This window comes from Hyperolius riggenbachi, chromosome 1, assembly GCF_040937935.1.
Source record: "Hyperolius riggenbachi isolate aHypRig1 chromosome 1, aHypRig1.pri, whole genome shotgun sequence".
Taxonomy (NCBI): Eukaryota; Metazoa; Chordata; class Amphibia; order Anura; family Hyperoliidae; genus Hyperolius; species Hyperolius riggenbachi.
In genome coordinates this window covers 575,845,942-575,870,681 of record NC_090646.1, presented here as the reverse complement: position 1 = coordinate 575,870,681, position 24,740 = coordinate 575,845,942, and the positions used below count along the sequence as shown (strand labels likewise).

At 41.7% G+C, this 24,740-nt stretch overlaps 1 protein-coding gene across 2 annotated transcripts in view; it reads left to right on the top strand.

Annotated features, from left to right (window-relative positions):
• XRCC4 (X-ray repair cross complementing 4) overlaps positions 1 to 21,929 on the top strand; it is a 488,621-nt gene extending 466,692 nt beyond the window's left edge. For both annotated transcript variants that reach the window (XM_068247937.1, XM_068247936.1), the window contains one exon: positions 21,598 to 21,929. In XM_068247937.1, the coding sequence (XP_068104038.1) occupies positions 21,598 to 21,709 (112 nt within the window). In that variant the 3' untranslated portion in view covers positions 21,710 to 21,929. The remainder of the gene's footprint in view (positions 1 to 21,597) is intronic.
• The last annotated feature ends 2,811 nt before the right edge of the window (positions 21,930 to 24,740 follow it).

Sequence of the window (24,740 nt, the reverse complement as noted above, 5' to 3'; positions counted from 1 at the left end):
TCGAATAGAACATCAGCAGGGTCTGTATGGCTAATATTGTGGTGAAACCCCTCCCACAGTGTGATGTCATGACCATTGTCCTAACAGTTTGCTGTGGAGTGAACCTCGTTGCATTGTGGGAAATAACGGCTTTTTACAACTACCAAGCAACCACTATCTCCCTCTGTGCATAGAACTCACTCTCAGTAAACAAACATTCCGTACAGATCACCTGGCAGAACTAAAGATGTCGCCACCAGTGATACATTTCAGAATGTAAATCAGGGAGAGGAAAGATTTTACAATGCGCAAACACTGAAATAATAATCTATAAATTAATATTGTAAACAATAAGCAATTTTATTCATTTACCTTTCTGATCCTCATATGTTAAGATAATATCCTCCATACTATCAGCTAGGACTAACCATCCTATATAATAAACCCCCTATGTCCCTGCGTCCTCTCCAGTCCCTGTGTCTGTGCCTTTGTGCAACTACGCATGTGTGGCATGGGACAGGAGGAGGACGGGTGCAGGAGAGCGTGGGCATGTGTGCGCGCGGCGGGGAGCGCGGCTTCATGCGTGCTGACATGCAGCGGTGACGGGAGGGGTGTTGTGAGGGAGGCCTAGAGCCCGTTATTGTAACGCGCTTAGGTCTGCTAGTCCTAAATAATGTCTTAGCCTGAAAGACAACTGTCACTGATTCTTACTTTTGTTCTTCTTAATCTGCAGAACCAAGTGAAAGCATCGCCCCCCTACATAATACCTGAAAGCTGTTGTCCAAACAAAACCTTTGTGAATTAAATAACTATTCGCTAGTAAACCCTCTGCCAGCATCAGATATGTTCTAGCCAAGCACTGGTGCCCAAAGCAATGACTCCATAGCTAGCTTCTTACACAAGCAATAGAGATATACCCTAAACATCACCACAGGTTTACTTATTTACTGCACGTTATTAACTACTGCAGCATGTAACCAAAATCAACAAATTGACAAGATATTGATTAAAGTCTGCTTTGTCCATTTGACTAGCAAGAACTACAGTATATCCTACATTTGTGTATGGATGCAGTATGCTGACCATACTCTTGCAGACAAAACCAGACAAGCTTATCACAATGAAGCATTACTGAGGCTGTTTACTTTGCTTAACCCAAATCAGAAATACAGTCCAGAAAGGGATGCAATGATGTAAACCAGCAATACAGGAAGGATGTGTTTCCAGAGATTAAATTAATGAACATATACAGCAGTACAAATGAGTAATATGTCCTGAAATGAGGAAGATCAGCCTAATTTCAAAACCAAACCAGCTTTTATGCTAGGACTATGTAGCAATCTTGCACAGCAGTCGAAGGACTGCTTGCCTAATGCGGAACTCCGTCATTATTTTACTTGTCCGTTTCTTTAAGACAGAACTGCCTTACTTATACGTAAAGACTGACCTCATATCATACTACTGAATGTACTCATCAAGTGGGATCACAAGATAATACGGGTTACTCCACAACTCTGATTCATTAGCAGACTCCATTGCACATAACAGGGCCTGTTACTCTGCACTTCCTGTATTTGCCTATTTGATTAAAAAAAGTATTTCATGCAGGACAAATTTCTGAGTTGGGATTCTCGCTATTGTTAACTTTTTTTAAAGTTGTATCCCGGAGGCTGAAAACAGATGGACTTTGAGTAACTTGTCCTGTTTTACTAATAGCAAAGTCTGAAGTGTAATTACGTTTTCAGTGATTCATCTGTATAACACCCTGGGTTATTTTACATTAGCAGCATCTGGTTTCAATGTGTACAGTGGTTGCTGAATTGTGATTGACATCTGCACTCACCTAATAAAGCTGGTAGTACAGCTGGAACTTCAGGCACCCGCTCGCTCTCTTTCCCAGTAAGCCTGTTCAGACATATGTTTCTTTTGAACCCTAAGACAGAGCATGTCCCGAAACAGCTCATACTTTCCACTAAGTGAATGTGTTGTTACTTACAATTTACCCAATTATGATTTTCCTTCTACTGAGTACCGACCACTTCTGTTTGCTCAGAGACAATGATGGACTCTGGCATTGTCCATGCTGATGGCTCTGTTCTATTCCACCAGCATCTTACTGGAACCCTTGTCCGTGTTTTGCAGTTCCATCATTTCGTGTCCTTTAAACCAGGTGGCAAAACAAGCCAATGTCGCATACAGTATCCTTGTTCTCGAGAGGGAGTTGAAGGAGAAAATTATGTCACTCACCTTTTTTTTTGCTGGACTTTAGCAGATTTCCATTAACTTGTGGTCGGTTTTTCCCTTTTCATTTCTTTTTTTTTTTTTAACAAGAAAATGTTTGAGAGACTAAACATTTCATACGTTCTGCCTCATTTGTCAAACTCACATATGCCATTTAGGCTTCAGACATATAGCTGTGATTGCATACCGTTTCAATCCGCCGAGCGAATTCTGATTTGTTGAGTTCTCAGAAGTTGGACAATAGGTTTATTTAGGACTTGCATGTTTTTCTGGGTGGCTTATTTCTAATGATTTCGGTTTGCGAGCGTATAAATGTGTGCTGTGTGCATTGATAGGGGCATTCCTGTGCATGATAATGGATCTTGCTAGCACAAGACCTTAGTCATGAATGGAAGGTCATAGCAGCATTTGCCATGCATTATGAATACCACCAGTTACCTGTAAATATATGAACTCTGGGCCCTATGACACCAGTGACAGATTCTGAACCTCGCAATGTGACGAAATATCTGACAGTTTATGTAAAACTCAGTGGCGGAGCTGTGGGCCCTGATGCAAGTTTTACAATGCCCCCCCCCCCCCCCCCAAGCACTCTATACATAACAATTAATACGGCGCACCAAAACCTGCCAATGACAACTACAGTGTCAGAGGTGCAAGAAGGGCATGGAGAGCAGTTTGTTAATGGTTACTACTATTCAAAGTATCTAAGTGGTTATTATGAACACAGGTCCAATAGAGAGCTAATACTGTAGTGGAGGGAGGGCCCTTCGGGGCCCCTCTGGCCCAAGGGCCCCGATGTGGTCACAACCTCTGCAACCCCTGTTGCTACGACCCTGGTAAAACTATGTCTGTGTAGTGTCTGCTTTGAGGATGGACATTCTTCAAGCCATCTTTTTTTTTTCCAGTCCTACCAATGAATGTCATAAAGGAAAGGACTCTCGTGAATTAGGGCAGTGTGCTCGTTTTAGACCTTTACATTTTGGTGTTTTAGAATCTAGGTGCATAGTTCTCTATCAGTAACCTCCAGCCTATAGCTTATCTGACCTATGTCTAACCCTAACCTAAGTTGCTGATATCTCTAACCTGTTACTTTGCCTAAACGTAGGCCCAACATGGCTAATCCTTCATGCTTATTTGACCTTTCACCTTGTCAAATCCCTAACTGTAACATCTTAAAGCGGACCTGAACTCAGACCTGAACTTTTGTTTAGGTCATTAACTGCTTAAACAAAAAAACTAAAAATTATTCACTGAAAAGAGGAAAACCATCTGATTGTTGTAGAATGGATCGAGCTTGTGCATGATAACATAGATCTCATTAAAGAGAATCTGTATTGTTAAAATCACACAAAAGTAAACATACCAGTGCGTTAGGGGACATCTCCTATTACCCTCTGACACAATTTCGCCGCTCCTCGCCGCATTAAAAGTGGTTAAAAACAGTTTTAAAAAGTTTGTTTATAAACAAACAAAATGGCCACCAAAACAGGAAGTAGGTTGATGTACAGTATGTCCACACATAGAAAATACATCCATACACAAGCAGGCTGTATACAGCATTCCTTTTGTATCTCAAGAGATCATTATACACAGGGAGTGTGCATAGAGGGGCCAGGAAAGGGGAGATGCATCACAGAACCACAACACTGAAGAACTTGGCAGCCTTCCAGACACAGGCTGACAAGTCTGACAAGAGAGAGATAAGTTGATTTATTACAGAGATGGTGATAGTAGAACGTGCTGCAGTAAGCCAGAACACATTAGAATAGCTTTTGGAACTTGTAGGATGATAAAAAACAGGATGTAATTTTTGTTACGGAGTCTCTTTAAAGGCATTTATGGCAAAAGTAGCAAAAAAATGCAACAACATGGGGTGTAAATGGGTAGACTTCCATAATGTGGTGTATGGGGGTAGTGTTCACCATCTTGAACCTGGGGGGTTATCACTGTTGTGTTTTGTATACTGTACATGTATTTGCAAAATACGATAACATTTACATATAAAACAAATCATGAACAATAGCAGTACATTTAGTGTGAAATGGACAGCCCTCTCCAAATCAGCACATCCCCCAAAAATAAGAAAAAACATAAAATGAATTTGTAGTCTTTCAACTTTAAAAAAGTTTTTTTTTTATCTTTTCATGAATGACATGAGAAGGGTTCTCAAAACAACTCTACTGTGGAATCCCACATGCCTCCTGGTAGAAAATGACTGCAACCTATAAGTAAACAGCTCTGTCCTCCAATGGCCCAGCGACTTGTTGCATATACCCATTTCTTTATGGCAGTTGTACATGCAGTAGTGCCTTGCTCCCTGTTTGATTTGCCTGTTTTTTTTTTTGTTTTTTTTATAAAAGCAATTGGTTGCATAGAGCAATAGAATTTCCCATATTTTAAATATTTTTTAAACGGCCCAGGGGAAAATTCTGAACAATGCTTCTGAAAATTGAATAGTGTAGGACATATTCTTATTTTCTTGATTTCTAGATCCAAGCAATGTTTTTCAGAGTTTTCAATAATTTCTTTAATAATTGGGGAAACATTTAACAAGTCTGCGATACATTGGTCAGATTTTTCCACTGTTACAATCAATAAAAAAAGTATCGTGTGTGGCCACCTTATCACATATACAGATGAAATTCAGAAAATTATGATATTGTCAATAGTCCATTTATTGCAGTAATTAAACTTAAAGCGGATCCGAGATGAAAAACTAACTATAACAAGTGACTTATCTATATATCTTATCTAAAGTTTAGATAGTTTACACAGCATATCTAGCTGCAAAAGATTAAAAAGTGTATGATTATTTATTCCTGTAATACAATGAGGGCAGCCATGTTCTTTTTGTCATATTGTCACAGGCTAAGGGCTGAAGATGCTATCAGCTTTCTTGTGTGTAAATTCAGTCCCCTCTCCTTCTCCCTCCTCCCCTCTGCCTCTGAAATCAATGGCTAGTAACTCCTCCTCCTGCCCAGACTGAGCTCCCATGAGCCCTTGCTACTGCCAAAGCTCTCTAAAAACCTGTGAGCGAGGCTTGTTTAGTTTATAGGGAATTAAAGTATTAAAACAAAAACAAAAAAGTATTTGGCTTGAGGAATGCCCTATAAACTATAGGAAAGGGACACAATTATGTAATGAGTAAAAGTTTATCTCGGATCCACTTTAAAAGGTGAAACTAATATATGAAATAGCATTGAATTAATTAGCTGATTAGAGTCTGACGATTTGAGCCTAGAACATTGAACACTTTCACAATATTCTAATGGTCTGAGATTTTGATTTTGGGGGTTTTCATAACCTGTAAGCCATAATCATCAAAATGATAACAAATAAAGGCTTGAAATATCTTGCTTTGCATGTAATAAGTCAATTTCATATATTAGCTTCACCTTTTAATTTGAATTACTGAAATAAATGGACTTTTGCACAATATTCTAATTGCTGGTATTCGACCTTCAGCTGTTTTGCGGCACTGTTAGACTGTTCTATTTTGCACTTTTGTTTTAGAATTATGGAGACTTTTATTGAGTATAAGTCATGCTTTATTATTACTATTCATTGTCACTTTCTGGTCATTCAGAATGTAGTACTGTACATGCTTTGGTTGCAAAAAAAAAAAAAAGAGTCAAAGAGTAGGTCGTAGCCTCATATATTTTAGGTTCACTGCCTGGCTGTCTCTGGGGATTTGTCTGGCTGTGACTGAACATGTGTATACAGCATGATGTGCAGCAACTAAAATCAACCAATGTCAGTAGTGTTGTCATCTCTAATTGATTGCTTTGGATTTGCTGCTCATCTGATAATTATTATTGTCAAATTGCAGTTGCATTTTATTGGTAAATGAACAAGAACTAATGCCACTAAATATAATTAGGATGTTTTAGACAAGTCTTCATATGCTATGAGGCTTTATAGCAATTTCCTAATTATCCTGTATAATATAGGTGGGTGATACACATGCATCAATATATCTGCCAGAAGACTTGCTACTTCTTCCAGCCAGTGTTGGGATTTACACAGCTCTGCTACACTACAAAAATCATCATGTGACATGCTTGGGGCCAGTTCACACTGGCTTCTGCCCAGTTTCCAGCATTGTCCCTTTCAGCAGCGTCTTGTTCGGGGGCTTTCGTGGGCTTTTGGCATCTTCCCATCGCGTCATTGTTTTTCATGCCCGCAGGTGGACACGAAGAGATGGTGATAATTGACCCTGGATGCCGCATATAGCGTCCAGGTTCACCTGAAACAACGGGGAAAATCGGGAACAGAATGCCGGTAAAAGCCCCGATACAAATGCTCCTATTCACTTGAATGGGAGTGAGTCCCAGATGCTGGTGGTAAATGCCCGCCAATCGTCTGTGTGAACCAGCCATTACTTCCTGCTTCAGCCTTGTGGCCTCCTCTGTTACATACCTGCTCTCTGGGTGACCACTGAGCAAACTCCCAAACCCTTCAACAGGTAACACAGTCCATGTATTTATTTCAGCCATATCCTCAGAGTGCTTTTTAATGGTTTATCCATTACATATTCAAGAAAATATTCAATACCTAAATCAGCCAAAAGAAATAAATTATACATTGCAAATGGAAATAAAGTATGTCTGAATATGGTAACATTTCTGTTTTACACAACTGCAAAGTCATTTTAATTATAAGTAAATGAGAGCATGGTCGCTCCAGACTTTACACCTGCATCCCTGGTGTTTTATGTCTTGGATATAGGAACTGAAAATAATAATTACCACCACATCCCATACTACGCCCAGCCTTACCTTTTCAGCGGATACACTGTCACTTAAAGTGTCCAGTGAACACATACCACAGCATAGTGGTCACACATGGCCACCGACACCTGGAGCCTGGACCCTCTTCTCAAGAAGTAAACATCCTAGGGGTGGATCCCAGCCTTTTTACCTATATTGGAACATACTGTTCCTTCTATACTGTACATCTGTAGGATCAGCGTTGTCTGTACATCTGTAAAATTCTACTGTTTAGAATTACTCCCATCATACTTCAGGTGTCTCCATACCATGGTATTCCATTTTCATACAATGTTGTATTTTTAATTTGTGGTCATAGAAAAATATCTTCAATCTGTTTTACCACTGGGGAAGCTGCCCTTATGAAGGCTGAGAAACATTGGTCAGGCCAGACTGTCTTCCTTCAGTTTTTAGGATCTGATTAAGAGCTATGTTCTATACTGGATTTACTTGTGGTCTCCAAACTCTTCTGATTTATGTTTTGTTTGTTGTTGTTGTACTACATACCACAGCATGTCATTTACATTCAGAATATCCACGTTTCCCATGCCAATCAAAAATTAAACTGAAAGAAAAAAAATCTTGTATTTTGTGAACAGTTTGTTAGGCATATTTCCACTTATTGGCAAAGCCTAACTAAACCTATAAAAAATTAAATACAGGCGATTTGGCTACTGCTAAGCAGTTTAGTATTGGCTTTCACCTGCTTTCTGCACTACCGTTGGAAGAAGGAAACCGAAAAGAAAAACACAATGTGACCTATTACCTCAGACCTTTGGCATAAAACCTCACGCTATAAATGGAAGTAGAAAGGTAGTCACAGCTTTCTGCTTTCCAGTGTCAGGCTATTACTATGGAAGTTTTGGGGTTATGTAACCTTAGGACCATCCCACTACAAATGGAAGGATGACAGCGGCCAGAGATTTATGATTTTCAGTGACAGGCTGCTCCTATGAAAGATTTGGGTTTATGCAATCTTCAGACAATCTTTTTTAGGTTGCTTTTTAGTGAAAAAATGTGTTCATTACCCCTACAGGTCTTCAAAAAGAGGAGGGAGTAAGGGGTTCTATAGAAAACCGAAAAAATTGGAAAAGCAATCTCAAATGCTTTTTCTGTTTTGCGATTTTCACTATATTGGACAATTTGTCTTTTTACAAAATCGGAAACGCCCTCAGTATGAATGCATTCCTACGATTCAATTGTAACTTGACTGTCATCGAGGGCCATATCCATGCCAGTGTTAAGTATGGAATGAGAAATTGTCTGTTTAATAAGATTTACTGGAACCCTGTATAAGCTGGGTTCTGATGTATAGATCTGCCCCCTTGCAGAAAATAGCTATGGCCTTTTCTATATCAGTTATAGAAAAGGTAGAGGCCTTTTTCTGCAAGGTGGCAGGGCTGCACGCAGGAACTTACCTGATATGGGGCTCCGGTGAACCAGCTTATACAGACGACATGCTGGGGCTTTCACATTGGCGGTGACATGCTGACATGGTGGAGCATCAGCTTCCTGGCCAGGTGCTTTTTTGTTCCCAAAAGCAGATGTCATCTTAATATAGCTTTAAAATTCCTAAGTTTTGATGAAATGCCTTTTATGTTACATATTTTCAATTTAACCTCCTTGCCGGTCTAAAAAATCCGGCAAGGAGGCAGCACCGCACATTTTTTTAATTTTTTTTTTTTTAAATCATGTAGCGAGCCAAGGGCTCGCTACATGATAGCCGCTAAGCGGCGGCACCCCCCCACCCACTCCGATCGCCTTCGGCGATCAGAGTATGCAGGGAATCCCGTTGAGAACGGGATTTCCTGCAGGGCTTCCCCGGTCGCCATGGCGACGGGGCGGGATGACGTCACCGACGTCATGGACGTCGGGACGTCATAGGGAATCCCGATCCGCCCCTCAACGCTGCCTGGCACTGATTGGCCAGGCAGCGCAGGGCTCTGGGGCGGGGGGGAGCGACTCGGCGCGGCGGATCGGCGGCGAGCGGCGGCGATCGGAAGTTACAAGCAGCTAGCAAAGTGCTAGCTGCTTGTAACAAAAAACAATTATGCAAATCGGCCCAGCGGGGCCTGAGATATCCTCCTGCGCAGGTTACCCCGAGCTGAGCTCGGGATAACCGGCAAGGAGGCTAACAAGATGGATATGTGCAAATAAAGGAGTTGGAGTTAGGGGAATCATAAACTGATGGAGTCAGATAATTTTTGTATCGACTTCACAGCCCTAGACCTCGGCCCATGAGGACTGGAGTACAACATCCCTACAATAGATCATCTACTACACTAGTGACTGTCCCCATATAGCTCTTGCAAACCTGAAAAAAAATAAACTTATGAGATAATTGATTGTATGTGTAGTAGTATTAATGAAAAACAGAACTTTCCTGGAGTCTCATATTCTTATTTTCAATTTAAGAGCTGAAAATTAAAAGTCTAAACTGTAAACAGCTGCCATGCCAGTGTGGGTAAAACCTGCTTGTGGTGATATATTGGGGTGCTGATGCTGTTAATGATAATAACAGAACATATTTCTGTCCTGTTTCTGTCTACTGGGTAAAACCTCAGATGTGTATTGTGCTTGGGAGTAATTGGTCACCTGGCCAGAGTAAACTGAAGTCTAATGTAATTCTGTATGTAGGTGTCCATTACCTCTGCCCCATTGTCCAGCAGGGGAAACTGTGTGGACTGCTAATTAGCTGCCAGTTGAGGAAGAATAGGCTGGTCGGCATGGCTTTTGAGTCTGGTGTCAGCCATTGTCCCATTATACAAGGCAAGCCTGCTAGAGTCTTGGGGGCAGGGGGAAGCTGACACCTGAATGTTTGAAATGTATTTCACAGCCTACTGGAAATTATTGAAGGGGTGAAGTCCTTTTGATACCATTTTCTACCTGTGGAAATTGAATCATTGGTGGAGGTGCACACTATATCCTTATCTTTGATCAGCTAGGAAATACTGTCAACAATGGGGTTGTCACCTGTAACTTGGACTAGGGAAATCTTTTCATGTATGTGGATGTTAGATCTCTGGAAATCCAATTATGACTGAGGATGTAATTAAATCTAGGTCCCCCCCCCCCCCCCCCCGTCCACACAGGCGTACAGCCTCGAGGCGAATATTTCACTATAAAAACCAGGGGACAGCTACCTCAAATCAGTTCTCTTCTGACGGTAGTGGCAGCCAGTCTCCTGGCCCAAGCTAGTGGACTCCTGGTCAAAGCCAGAACTGTGTCCGTCCACAAAAGTCCAAGATTCTTCTATCTGGATCCCTGTTTATTTTGGTAAGCAAAACCGCTTTTGTGTGTATCTTTGTAACTGTTAAGTTTGTAACTTTTTTACTTTGTTTTTTGTAATCTTTTCTATATATTCTGTTCTGCATTGTTCCATGTTTTTCTGGAATATTAAATTATTATTTAATAAGCTTGACTTCTGCCATACTAAACTAACACTCATAGCCTAGAGGAGACTGCAGTGTAGCTGTGTATAAGTCCGTGCCTAATTGTTTGCTTGAGCAACACTACCATATGAAATTGTAATTGCATTGTGTGTATGGGGCACTTCTGCGCTCGACAGCCGAGTGGGAAGTCTAACAGTATCATTCGGAACGACTGTTAGTGGTTTTGCTGCACGACAGTGTAACTTGCATTACAAATCATTGTCTGATTGTGCTGTGTTACTGTACAACTGTACTGTGTGTGTGGGTGCGTGGCGTTCTCGTATTCGGCCTAAGCGCAAAGCTGATCCAAATACGAAAACGCAGATTGCGTGTTTAGCCCTCGACAGCTGAGGGGACGTGTCTAGCAACGCTAGTGGTGGCAGTGGGAAGTGTTTGAGGGGTTCCAGCCTTGTTTGTAGCTTAAATAAGGCTGTTCCCCGCTTAATCTGGTCAAACCCGCAGTCGGGAACCGTATACGCAGGCGTGCCGCGGGCCGGTTCCTGACACTGCTTTATGCACCTCCCACACAGATAAATAATCACTTTGTGAACTTTTAAACACCATCCTGTGATCAGGAGTGTTTTTTTCAGCCAAATACAAGCATTTTGGCTTCTATTTACTTTTCAGGAGAGTTGCTACTGCAGGTCGACTTCTCTGACTGTGCAGATAAAGTGCTGTTTTTTATTATCATTGACAATTGAAAAAAGCGAATAAAAAGGGAACACTGAATGGTTATAAGTAGGATTGATACTATATATAGAGATGAAGGCATTCAAAGCCATCATTTTTTTATTATTTTATTATTATGGCAAAGCCATAATTTTGATGTGACACTTATGTGTTAAGGTGCGTACACACATGCGACTATAGTCGTTTGAAACGATCGTTCCCCGAAAAAAGCAACCAACGATCATTAAGTCTAACGACAGACGAGCTAGATCGTTAAAAACGAACGATCTAGCTTGGCGGATTTTTACCAACGACGATCGCTTGCAAAAGTAGTACATCGTTGGAAACGGTCGTTCCTACTAGGCTTGACATGCGCAATTCGCTATTTCTCCATGAAACTTCTCATTTTTATGCGCAAGCGCAATAGTTGCTTTATGTGATGTAACGTTCGTTCTAACGATCAGATCGTTACACACATTTAAAAACTAACTTTACTTAGGTCGTTCTTTCATCAATTAAAAGTTTGTTCGTCGTTCTCAATATGTACGTAGCATAACAAAATGGGCTCTTTTGTAGTTTGGTATAACCTGCATTCCTCTTTTGTACACAAGTACAAATAGTCTTATTTTGGCAGCGAGTAAGTGAATTAAGCCGTGATATAGCCCCACCACACAGATGAAAAGCCCCAGCTTGTGCATTTAATGCCTGTGAACTTTAATAATAGGCCGGAATACTCAGACATCATTTTCATGTTTTATTGGTGTCATTGTTCTGAGTGGTGAATAGGCCCAGTGCTATGAAAAGACCTGTGCTTGTATTTAGGGAGATATGTCTAAACATATACTTACAGCAGCCAGATTTTCTGCTTGTTTTGGTAAGCTGCTTGTCTCCAAGAGATAGATCTCAGGCTGCTTCCAGAAACTTGTTCCAAATTGGCCAAGGAGATGATTAAAAGCAGATTACAAGCATACGAGTGCCAAAACCTATTTGAGCTTTTAAGTGCTCTGTGATTTATCATTTTCATTTTATCTTTTAGTATCTGCGTAGAGTGCCGCTAGCGAACGCTGGCCGCTTTGTTCTACTCTGACTCTTTACCATTTATATTGTTTCATGCTAAGTTTTCCATTAATTATTTTTGAAGGTACATTTGTAATGACCATATTTTTATTTATCATTCTTCAAAAAGAAACCAGTGCACTGCACGTTACTACACTTACGGGCCCGTTTCCACTAGTGCCGCGCGCGGCTGGGAGACGCGCCGCGGCACTTCCTCCTCTGCAGGAACGCTGACAAATCCCATGATTCACAGCCTCCCGCACGGAAACTGATGGCAATGTCGGCCAAATCGCTAAGGTAAACAATTCAGCCAGCGGCGCCATTGTTTCCTATGGCAGAGTTTCCACGTGTGACTTGCCTGCGGGGAAACTCTGCGGATTCGGCCCGGTTTACGCGCTAGTGGAAACGAGCCCTAACTGTAGCTAACGGATTGCACTGTACAGCAATATTACAGCTCATGGTAGGGTGTAACGTTTTACATACTGTAGCTCTGACTTCATAATACACTTAAAGCAGACCCAAACCAAACATTTTTTTAATTCAAAATATTTAGTTGCACCACTCTGACACATACAAAGATAAATAAACACTCCTTCAAGCCTATGAGCATTTCAGTGCATGCGTTTCACCCTTCTCTTTTCATAACTAGGGTTCTACAGGTGGCAGCCATTAGCAATTCCTCCTTTGCCGGACACCTTCTACTCCACCAGTTTGCCGGATTCTGTCCCAGCAATATGAAAGGAAGGGAGGGGTTCCTCCAATAAATGTTAAATATTTTATATTTGTCATCATGCAGCTGAAAAAAAGGCTGCTATTTATTATTATAATTTAGAAAATAGATTTTATTTCTGAAATCTTGTATTTTTAATTTGGGTCCACTTTAAAAGGCTATTGTTCCTTCCCTTTGAGTGCGGAATTGAGTTGAAGTACTAGTCCAGATGAACCAGATCACTAAATTAATTGTAATTTTTCAAGAAGTGAAACTGTACCTACTTGGGTCTGAGGAGAAAGCCACCATAGAGAGGGTTAATCTACCTAGATGATGTCCTCTTGTCACTGCACTTCATCCTGCTGACACTTCCTGTTACACAGCAGAGGCTCCAGCTATGAAGCAGGAAGTGTCTAATGGATGGAACGCAGCATGGAATGCCGCAGCAAGAGGACATCATCCAGGTAAATTAACACTTTCTGGGGTGGTCTCTTCCTTGGACACGAGCGGTTACAGTTTCAGTTCTCAGGAAACTGTGCTTACTCATTCTTAGACATCATATCTACCTCACTGCATTAAAGCACAGTACACACTTTTTGATGTTAGAGATAATTGTTCACAGAGGCGTAGCAATAGCCATAGCAGCTGCTATGGGGCCCTGGTGGTACTTAATATATTCACCATTAACTTTCTTGTGTTTCTCCACCCTCTGCTTTGGCACAGTGCCCATGAACTATGGGTGGTGTTGATTGCATGAGAATGAAAATAGTCCAGGTAACTTATATCCATAGGACAGGGGCAGGTGGCATTGCTTAAGAGTGGCTACATCAGAGAGCCCCATGAAAGCTATGGGGCTCCATGATCTCTTGCTACGCCACTGATTGTTCATGATCATCCCTTTAAAGATACACTGAAGCGAAAAAAAAAAATGATGATATTATGATTTGTATGTGTAGCACAGCTAAGAAATAAAACATTAAGATCAGATACATCAGTGTAATTGTTTCCAGTACAGGAAGAGTTGAGAAACTCCAGTTGTTATCTCTATGCAAACAAGCCATTAAGCTCTCCGATTAAGTTAGTCGTGGAGAGGGCTGTTATCTGACTTTTATTATCTCAACTGTTCCTGGACTATTTACTTTTCCTCTGCTAGAGGAGAGGTCATTACTTCACAGACTGCTCTGAAAGACTCATTTTGAATGCTGAGTGTTGTGTAATGTGCACATATTATAGAATGATGCAATGTTAGAAAAAACACTATATACCTGAAAATAAAAGTATGAGAATATTTTCTTTGCTGCTAATCTTCTAGTAATTATTCATAGTACACAACCAATTCACTATATCATATTTTTTTTTTCGCTTCAGTGTCTCTTTAAACTCTACTTTCAGGGGATTTCCTAAGACTACTTACTCATATACCCTATGTGTAAAAGTTGAGTCAATAAATACAGATAGTACACTCATGGACAGTATCATGGACAACTGTGGCATACATTCTGGACAACTCTGGTATTATTTTCTGCATTCCCTATTAGGCATAAATAGATAATAGTAATCTACTCTTTACCGGTAAATAGCGGTAATGCTGGGTACACACGAAACGTTTTTATGCTCGATTCTCCACCCAATCGGTTTTTCTGCTCCATTCTTCGCTCGATTCTGCGCTCAATTCTCTTATCTTCCGCTTGTTTATCTTATCTTTTTTTATTCACTTCAGAAAGAATATCGGACATGTCAGAAATGATCTATCAAACCCATCTATCGGGGGTAAAAACACATGGGGTCTGATTCACAAAGCGGTGCTAACAGTTGGCACGCTGGTGAAAAGCCCTTTATCATGCCTAAACTCAGTTTAGGCATGATAAGTTTAGGTGTGATACGTTTAGGCGTGATAACTTTAAGCACCAACTGGGTTAGGACCGCAGTGCACAGCTGATCAAAAGTTTTGCGCTAGCAAAGTCTGGTGCACTTCGCATAGAGTTTAATGGCGCTGCTTTGCGTGCGGGACTTTGCGCACGATCTAAACTTATTTAAACTTATCACACCTAAACTTATCATACCTAAACTTATCACGCCTAAACTGGCTTTTCACCAGCATGGTGCAATGGTTATCACGCCTAAAGTCTCTAACTGGGCTAGCACCGCTTTGTGAATCGAGCCCATGGTGTATTCCCAGCATTAGTGTGGACAAGTCAGAAATGTTAACCACTTAAGGACTGCAGTCATAAAACCCCTTAAGGACCAGAGCCTTTTTTTCCATTCGGACCACTGCAGCTTTCACGGTTTATTGCTCAGTCATACAACCTACCACCTAAATGAATTTTACCTCCTTTTCTTGTCACTAATACAGCTTTCTTTTGGTGCTATTTGATTGCTGCTGCGAGTTTTACTTTTTATTATATTCATCAAAAAAGACATGAATTTTGTCAAAAAATGACTTTTTTAACTTTCTGTGCTGATATTTTTCAAATAAAGTAAAATTTCCTATACATTTGAGCGCGAAAGTTATTCTGCTACATGTCTTTGATAAAAAAAAAAACATTCAGTGTATATTTATTGGATTGGGTAAAAGTTATAGCGTTTACAAACTATGGTGCAAAAAGTGAATTTTCCCATTTTCAAGCATCTCTGACTTTTCTGTGCACCTGTCAGGTTTCATGAGGGGCTAAAATTCCAGGATAGTACAAATACCCCCCAAATTACCCCATTTTGGAAAGAAGACATCCCAAAGTATTCAGTGAGAGGCATGGTGAGTTCATTGAAGATTTTATTTTTTGTCACAAGTTAGCGGAAAATGACACTTTGTGACAGAAAAAAAAAAAAAGTTTCCATTTCTTCTAACTTGCGACAAAAAAAAAATGAAATCTGCCACGGACTCACTATGCTCCTCTCTGAATACCTTGAAGTGTCTACTTTCCAAAATGGGGTCATTTGTGGGGTGTGTTCACTGTCCTGGCATTTTGGGGGGTGCCTAATTGTAAGCACCCCTGTAAAGCCTAAAGATGCTTATTGGACTTTGGGCCCCTTAGCGCAGTTAGGCTGTAAAAAAGTGCCACACATGTGGTATTGCCATACTCAGGAGAAGTAGTATAATGTGTTTTGGGGTTTATTTTTACACATACCCATGCTGGGTGGGAGAAATATCTCCGTAAATGACAATTTTTTTATTTTTTTTACACACAATTGTCAATTTATAGAGATATTTCTCCCACTCAGCATGGGTATGTGGAAAAATACACCCCAAAACACATTATACTACTTCTCCTGAGTACGGCGATACCACATGTGTGGCACTTTTTTGCACCCTAACTGCGCTAAGGGGCCCAAAGTCCAATGAGTACCTTTAGGATTTCACAGGTCATTTTGAGAAATTTTGTTTCAAGACTGCTCCTCACGGTTTAGGGCCCCTAAAATGCCAGGACAGTATAGGAATCCCACAAATTACCCCATTTTAGAAAGAAGACACCCCAAGGTATTCCATTAGGAGTATGGTGAGTTCATAGAAGATTTTTTTTTTTGTCACAAGTTAGCGGAAATTGATTTTAATTGTTTTTATTCACAAAGTGTCATTTTCCGCTAACTTGTGACAAAAATAAAATCTTCTATGAACTCACCATACTCCTAACGGAATACCTTGGGGTGTCTTCTTTCTAAAATGGGGTCATTTGTGGGGTTCCTATACTGCCCTGGCATTTTAGGGGCCCTAAACCGTGAGGAGTAGTCTTGAAACCAAATGTCGCAAAATGACCTGTGAAATCCTAAAGGTACTCATTGGACTTTGGGCCCCTTAGCGCACTTAGGGTGCAAAAAAGTGCCACACATGTGGTACCGCCGTACTCAGGAGAAGTAGTATAATGTGTTTTGGGGTGTATTTTTACACATACAGATGCTAGGTGGGAGAAATATCTCTGTAAATGACAATTATTTGATTTGTTTTACACACAATTGTCCATTTACAGAGAGATTTCTCCCACCCAGCATGGGTATGTATAAAAATACACCCCAAAACACATTATACTACTTCTTATGAGTACGGCGATACCACATGTGTGACACTTTTTTGCAACCTAGGTGCGCTAAGGGGCCTAACGTCCTATTCACAGGTCATTTTGAGGCATTTGGATTCTAGACTACTCCTCACGGTTTAGGGCCCCTAAATGCCAGGGCAGTATAGGAACCCCACAAGTGACCCCATTTTAGAAAGAAGACACCCCAAGGTATTCCGTTAGGGGTATGGTGAGTTCATAGAAGATTTTATTTTTTTGTCACAAGTTAGTGAAAAATGACACTTTGTGAAAAAAACAATAAAAATCCAATTTCCGCTAACTTTTGACAAAAAATAAAATCTTCTATGAACTCATCATACACCTAACAGAATACCTTGGGGTGTCTTCTTTCTAGAATGGGGTCATTTGTGGGGTTCCAATACTGCCCTGGCATTTTAGGGGCCCTAAACCGTGAGGAGTAGTCTTGAACCCAAATGTCTCAAAATGACCTGTGAAATCCTAAAGGTACTCATTGGACTTTGGGCCCCTTAGCACAGTTAGGCTGCAAAAAAGTGTCACACGTGGTATCGCCGTACTCAGAAGAAGTAGTATAATGTGTTTTGGGGTGTATTTTTACATATAACCATGCTGGGTGGGAGAAATATCTCTGTAAATGACACATTTTTGATTTTTTTTTACACACAATTGTCCATTTACAGAGAGATTTCTCCCACCCAGCATGGGTATGTGTAAAAATATACCACAAAACACATTATACTACTTCTCCTGAGTATGGCGATACTACATGTGTGACACTTTTTTGCAGCCTAGGTGCGCTAAGGGGCCCAACGTCCTATTCACAGGTCATTTTGAGGCATTTGTTTTCTAGACTACTCCCCACGGTTTAGGGCCCCTAAAATGCCAGGGCAGTATAGGAACCCCACAAGTGACCCCATTTTAGAAAGAAGACACCCCAAGGTATTCCGTTAGGGGTATGGTGAGTTCATAGAAGATTTTATTTTTTGTCACAAGTTAGTGAAAAATGACACTTTGTGAAAAAAACAATAAAAATCCAATTTCCGCTAACTTTTGACAAAAAAATAAAATCTTCTATGAACTCATCATACACCTAACAGAATACCTTGGGGTGTCTTCTTTCTAAAATGGGGTCACTTGTGGGGTTTCTATACTGCCCTGGCATTTTACGGGCCCAAAACTGTGAGTAGTCTGGAAACCAAATTTCTCAAAATGACTGTTCAGGGGTATAAGCATCTGCAAATTTTGATGACAGGTGGTCTATGAGGGGGCAAATTTTGTGGAAACGGTCATAAGCAGGGTGGCCTCTTAGATGACAGGATGTATTGGGCCTGATCTGATGGATAGGAGTGCTAGGGGGGTGACAGGAGGTGATTGATGGGTGTCTCAGGGGGCGGTTAGAGGGGAAAATAGATGCAATCAATGCACTGGGGAGGTGATCGGAAGGGGGTCTGAGGGGGATCTGAGGGTTTGGCCGAGTGATCAGGAGCCCACACGGGGCAAATTAGGGCCTGATCTGATGGGTAGGTGTGCTAGGGGGTGACAGGAGGTGATTTATGGGTGTCTCAAGGTGTGATTAGAGGGGGGAAATAGATGCAAGCAATGCACTAGCGAGGTGATCAGGGCTGGGGTCTGAGGGCGTTCTGAGGTGTGGGCGGGTGATTGGGTGCCCACAAGGGGCAGATTAGGGTCTAATCTGATGGGTAACAGTGACAGGTGGTGATAGGGGGTGATTGATGGGTAATTAGTGGGTGTTTAGAGGAGAAAAGAGATGTAAACACTGCACTTGGGAGGTGATCTGATGTCAGATCTGCGGGCGATCTATTGGTGTGGGTGGGTGATCAGATTGCCCGCAAGGGGCAGGTTAGGGGCTGATTGATGGGTGGCAGTGACAGGGGGTGATTGATTGGTGGCAGTGACAGGGGGTGATTGATGGGTGATTGATGGGTGATTGACAGGTGATCAGTGGGTTATTACAGGGAATAACAGATGTAAATATTGCACTGGCGAATTGATAAGGCGGGGGTCTGAGGGCAATCTGAGCGTGTGGGCGGGTGATTGGGTGCCCGCAAGGGGCAGATTAGGGTCTAATCTGATGGGTAACAGTGACAGGTGGTGATAGGGGGTGATTGATGGGTAATTAGTGGGTGTTTAGAGGAGAGAAGAGATGTAAACACTGCACTTGGGAGGTGATCTGATGTCGGATCTGCGGGCGATCTATTGGTGTGGGTGGGTGATCAGATTGCCCGCAAGGGGCAGGTTAGGGGCTGATTGATGGGTGGCAGTGACAGGGGGTGATTGATGGGTGGCAGTGACAGGGGGTGATTGATGGGTGGCAGTGACAGGGGGTGATTGACAGGTGATCAGTGGGTTATTACAGGGAAGAACGGATGTAAATAATGCACTGGCGAATCGATAAGGGGGGGTTTGAGGGCAATGTGAGCGTGTGGGCGGGTGATTGGGTGCCCGCAAGGGTCTAATCTGATGGGTAAAAGTGACAGGTGGTGATAGGGGGTGATTGATGGGTGATTGATGGGTAATTAGTGGGTGTTTAGAGGAGAGAATAGATGTAAACAATGGATTTGGGAGGTGATCTGATGTCGGATCTGCGGGCGATCTATTGGTGTGGGTGGGTGATCAGATTGCCCGCAAGGGGCAGGTTAGGGGCTGATTGATGGGTGGCAGTGACAGGGGGTGATTGACGGGTGATTGACAGGTGATTGACAGGTGATTGACAGGTGATCAGGGGGGATAGATGCATACAGTACACAGGGGGGGGGGGAGGGTCTGGGGGGGTCTGGGGAGAATCTGAGGGGTGGGGGGGGTGATCAGGAGGGAGCAGGGGGCAGTTTAGGGACTAAAAAAAAAATAGCGTTGACAGATAGTGACAGGGAGTGATTGATGGGTGATTAGGGGGGTGATTGTGTGCAAACGGTGGTCTGGGGGGTGGGCAGGGGGGGGTCTGAGGGGTACTGTGGGCGATCAGGGGGCAGGGGGGGGAAGATCAGTGTGTTTGGGTGCAGACTAGGGTGGCTGCAGCCTGCCCTGGTGGTCCCTCGGACACTGGGACCACCAGGGCAGGAGGCAGCCTGTATAATACACTTTGTAAACATTACAAAGCGTATAATACGCTTCCTATCCGGCGATCGTCGGGTTAACAACCCGCCGGCGCTTCTGATTGGCCGGCGGGTGGACGTCGCGGGTGGGCGGAGCCTATTGCCGGCGGATGCGCGCGCATCCCAGCGCGCGATCCCCGGCCAGAGAGTGCCCCAGGACATGACACCAATCTGCGTTACGTGGTCCTGGGGCTGCCACTTTGCCGCCGCCAATATGAAGTAGGCGGTCGGCAAGTGGTTAAAATCATTGATTCTTTTGTGAAGTTTTTGTTTTGATTTGGATAGAACGCAAATGTCAGTTTACCAAATTCTGCATTGATTTTCAAAAGATCCACATTGATTCAATTAGCTGGGCTGGAAGTCAGATTTTTTTACTATGGCTTCTGGCCTCAACAAATGACATATTATAGCTATTTTCATAAATGGGGACAAGTGTCTTACAGATCCCTTACCCATAAATTAAACTGCTGCATACCTCCCACACCAAAAATTACCCACATACAATTTTTAATACAAAAAAAATTACAATAAAAAAAAACATAAATAGTTACCTAAGGGTCTGAACTTTTTAAATATGCATGTCAAAGGTGTATATTAATCTAATTTTTAAAATTATGGGCTTGTGTGATGGACGCAAATTGAAAACATGCACCTTTATTTCCAAATAAAATATCGGCGCCATACATTGTGATTGGGACATCATTTAAATGGTGTAATAAGCGGGACAAATGGGAAAATAAAATACATGGGTTTTAATTATGGTAGCATGTATTAATTTCAAACTATAATGGCCAAAAACTGAGAAATAATGATTTTTTCCATTTCTTTCTTAATATTCATGTTAAAATTGATTTAGAATAAAATAATTCTTAGCAAAATGTATCACCCAAAGAAAGCTTAATTGGTGGCGGAAAAAACAAGATATAGACCAATTCATTGTGAGGAGTAGTGATAAAATTATTGGAAAATTAATGGAAGGTGAAAGTTGCTTAGATGCAAAAAATAAACAACCCCTCGGGCTTAAATGGATAAAATAAACTCCATTTCCCCTTTTGTTTTACATAAAGTAGATTTATTAGCCTGCCCGTCCATCCCCGGGCCGCAGAGATTTCAGGAAGCTAATTGTTAAATTGTAGTCCTCATGAAGAAGTAAACCATACCTTTTCATCAATAGAAGGGGTGGGTAATTAGGACAGTTTCTTCAAAGATATTATCTAGAGTGAATGTGTCTAGAGAGCATCTCTGACTTCTATAAATAAGGACTGTGAGAAGGGGAGAAGGGAACATGGCAGCTTCTATGACAGAAGAAATTCCCATGAAAGAAAGGGTGCTTAGTTCCCTTTAACAGTTCATTGATTAACTCTCTGTTGAGCTGATAGATCTAATGCATTGTTTCATATGCAGAAATGCAGAAAACCGCATCTAGAGGAAATTAACCATAATGGTTGTAATCTATACTTTCTATTAAGTACTGTAGTGTATATTGAGCCATTATAAATAAAGAATAATATAATGATAATAACCTCCTAACTCATAATGGTACAGCTTATGCTAAAAAACAACAGTGTTAACAGTGTTTTATACTCCTTGTTGTTGCAGATCTAATGCAGCTCCATCAAAGACAACTGGCAAAAATCCTTCATCAGAAAATCCACCCTTACCAACTTCAAAAAGCACTCCAGATCCAGATGACCTTTTCGGTGACATTTAGCTAAACTTCTAATCCACCACTTCTTAAATAAACAGGTCTGCAGCAATTATTTTGTGATAAATGTATAATGTTTTCACAAATAGAGCACTTGATTCATGGACAGGGTCTATTTTCGTTATTCTTTTTCTAGTGATTTTAAATATTTACATATATTTTAGATTTTTTTCCACTGTTGATTTCAAATTTTGCTATCGTAAATAAAGATTAAATAAATGTATAACAGTTGTTGATTTTCTTTCTCATAGTTTTTTTTTCAATGCATCTAATGTTTCAGAGGAAGTGCAAGGAAAAAAATAAGTTAGACTTGGCTCTGCATAAATGACAATTTTTGGCTAAAAAGTAAGAAATGAATGTATGATTTTGGACTCCAACTGCTTTTTTGAATGATCCTGGTCACAGCAGCCATGCCAAAATGTCTATATTATATTCTACATATAAACATTAACTAATGCAGACCTCAAGCATTGCCAAGATGGCAAAAGTATATTGACATTCAAGACAATATACAGAAGTGTGCCACATATTAGGGCAAGAGCAATTTATATTTCAGTTATTTAATTTGTTTTATAAACGAACCAAGAAAATAAGCCAAATATTTATTTAATAATAAGCAAATATTTATTTAATTCATGAGACATTATATTCTTCTATTGCCTGAATTGCAGCTTTCCATCTGCTTGGCATTGATATAGGCGAGTTTTTAGTATAGTTTCTTCCAGCTTGACGGTGATGGCCGCCAGGCTGGCCTGACAGGCAGTGACCCCTTTGAGGAGCTGGTCTAGAGGGTTAGGCTCTGGTGGAGGCTAGGAGGTCACATCTTCCAATATGCCACAGGTGTTGAACGCCAGGCCTGGAGGGCCAGATCCATGCCAGTGTTTAGGATGGACTGAGAAAGAGAGGAATGTATTCTACCTGATGGATCACACCTTTTCTGATTCAGACCCATCAATTAATTTGAGCTATGTCAAAAATGTGTGAGGACCTCAGCCCTCGTAGGACGGGTTTGACATCCCTGCAAATATGCCCTCCGGAGTGCAATAAGTTTTGGTGCCATCTTGGCTGGAGTGCTGGAATCGGCAGAGTTTAGGCGCTGCCTCGGAGGCTCTGCGCTTCATGATCAGAGATGAAGGCTGGCCAGTGCGGGCGGCACTCACAGAGGTCTGGGTGGTATTTTGGGAAGCCAGGGTGTCTATGCGTGGCTGAAAGCACAGAGCCTCCGTTTTAGTATACTTGCAATTGGATTTTTTTTGGCCAGGCAACTTACACTTGCTCCCATGGTGAAGGTTTTTGCAGGATTTGCCTAGTTCTTTATCTTCCACATTCCACAGAAATTCAGTGGGATTGAGGTCTGGGTGCTGCATAGTTTGAAGTACCATTTTTCTTTTTTTAGCTAAATAACTTTGATAACATTTTTTAGATTTGTTTGGAACCGTCACCTTGTTGAAAAAAAATAAAGCCAATAAAAGTAGAATGACTTGGCACGTCATTTAAAATACGCAATGATGAACATCATTTCAACTAGATTCCTGTTTGTATTTTGCGACAGTGTTTCTCAATATTATTACATCATGTCCTAGAAATTAAAATCGGCATTTACCTGGGGGCTTCCTCCAGCCCCCATAGCCCGTGAGGTTCCTCAGCGTCCTTTGGGTCCCCTCTGTGGTCCCGCTGGTGGCTCCATTAATTACCTAAAGTTTGCTCCATGCCAGTCGGCGTGGACGCGGCGGCAGCCCCAGGACCGCCTAATGCCAATTGGCGTGCAGTCCTAGGCGCATGTTTTGCAGGAGATTGTGCGCACCAGTGCATGTGCATCTCCGCTTGAATGACGGAGCTCTCATTTATAGACTCATTTATTGTAAAAATAAAGAAATAAGTATTTCTTAAAAAATAAATAAACACTGGGATAGCGATCACAGCCCACCAACAGAAAGCTCTGTTGGGCAGAAAAGAGGCGGAGAATCACTTGCGTGCTGAGTTGTACGGCCCTGCAGCGACCCCTTAAAGCTGCAGTGGCCTAATTAGTAAATAATAGCCTGGTCACTAGGGGGTTTAAGCCCCTGGTCCTTAGGTGGTTAAGCTGTCGACTTTGGCTGATGTCAAGAGCTTCTGCACTTGCGCGGCCTGTTCGCACACCTGACACTATCACGTGCCCATCGCTGTAAGCCTCCTGCGCATGCGCATTTTTCAAAAGACTGAACCGCGCAGGAGTCTTACTGCGATGGGCGCGTGATAGTGTCAGGTGCTCGGATGGGCACATGAAGTTGCCAGCTTAACTGAGCCGCCAGTGGGCCCACAGAGGGGGCCCAGAGGACGCCGAGGGACCTCACAGGCTATGGGGGGCTCGAGGAATCCCAGGTAAGTGCAGATTTTAATTTTTAGGCACTGCTCAGGGTCCATTTAAGCATCACTTCAGATGACTGGGGCAAAAATTGAACATAGGTGTGTGGTACATTGGTCAGATTTTTTAATTGTTACAATCAGTCAGAAAAATATATTGAAATTCTTGAATTGAAAAAATATTTAAACATTGTATGGTGTGTGGCCACCTTAACCCTTTCCACTCTGAGTTTTTTCCTAAAGGGAGTCGTTTCTACTCTGAGTTTTTTCTTACAGAAATGCACTCTCCCTCTTACTCTCTCTCCCATTCTTACATGGAACGTAACACAGTAACATGGTATATCTTATCTTAAAGAACACATAACGTTTGATTTCATACCTTATTTGGACAGTTTGCTGTCTTCTATTAGATGGTAGCAGAGAAGTTGGCCAAAATATGGTACACTTTAAAGCAATTTCCTGGGTGTAGTCCTGGCCTGCGTGAGCAAGTTTCGCAATAATAGGTGGTTTTTCGCCTGCCACCTGGTTTCTTCCTGTCACTGCACACTGTGCAATCTTTGGTGTTTCAATTGGGCAATTTAGCAATAAAATGCTGGATACCATTTAGACGCTCCTCCATGTCCAATGAAGAAGGGTGGCCATATCTCCGCTGAGGCCTAGAGGCTCGTTGTTCGCGAACCAACTCAAGAATTAG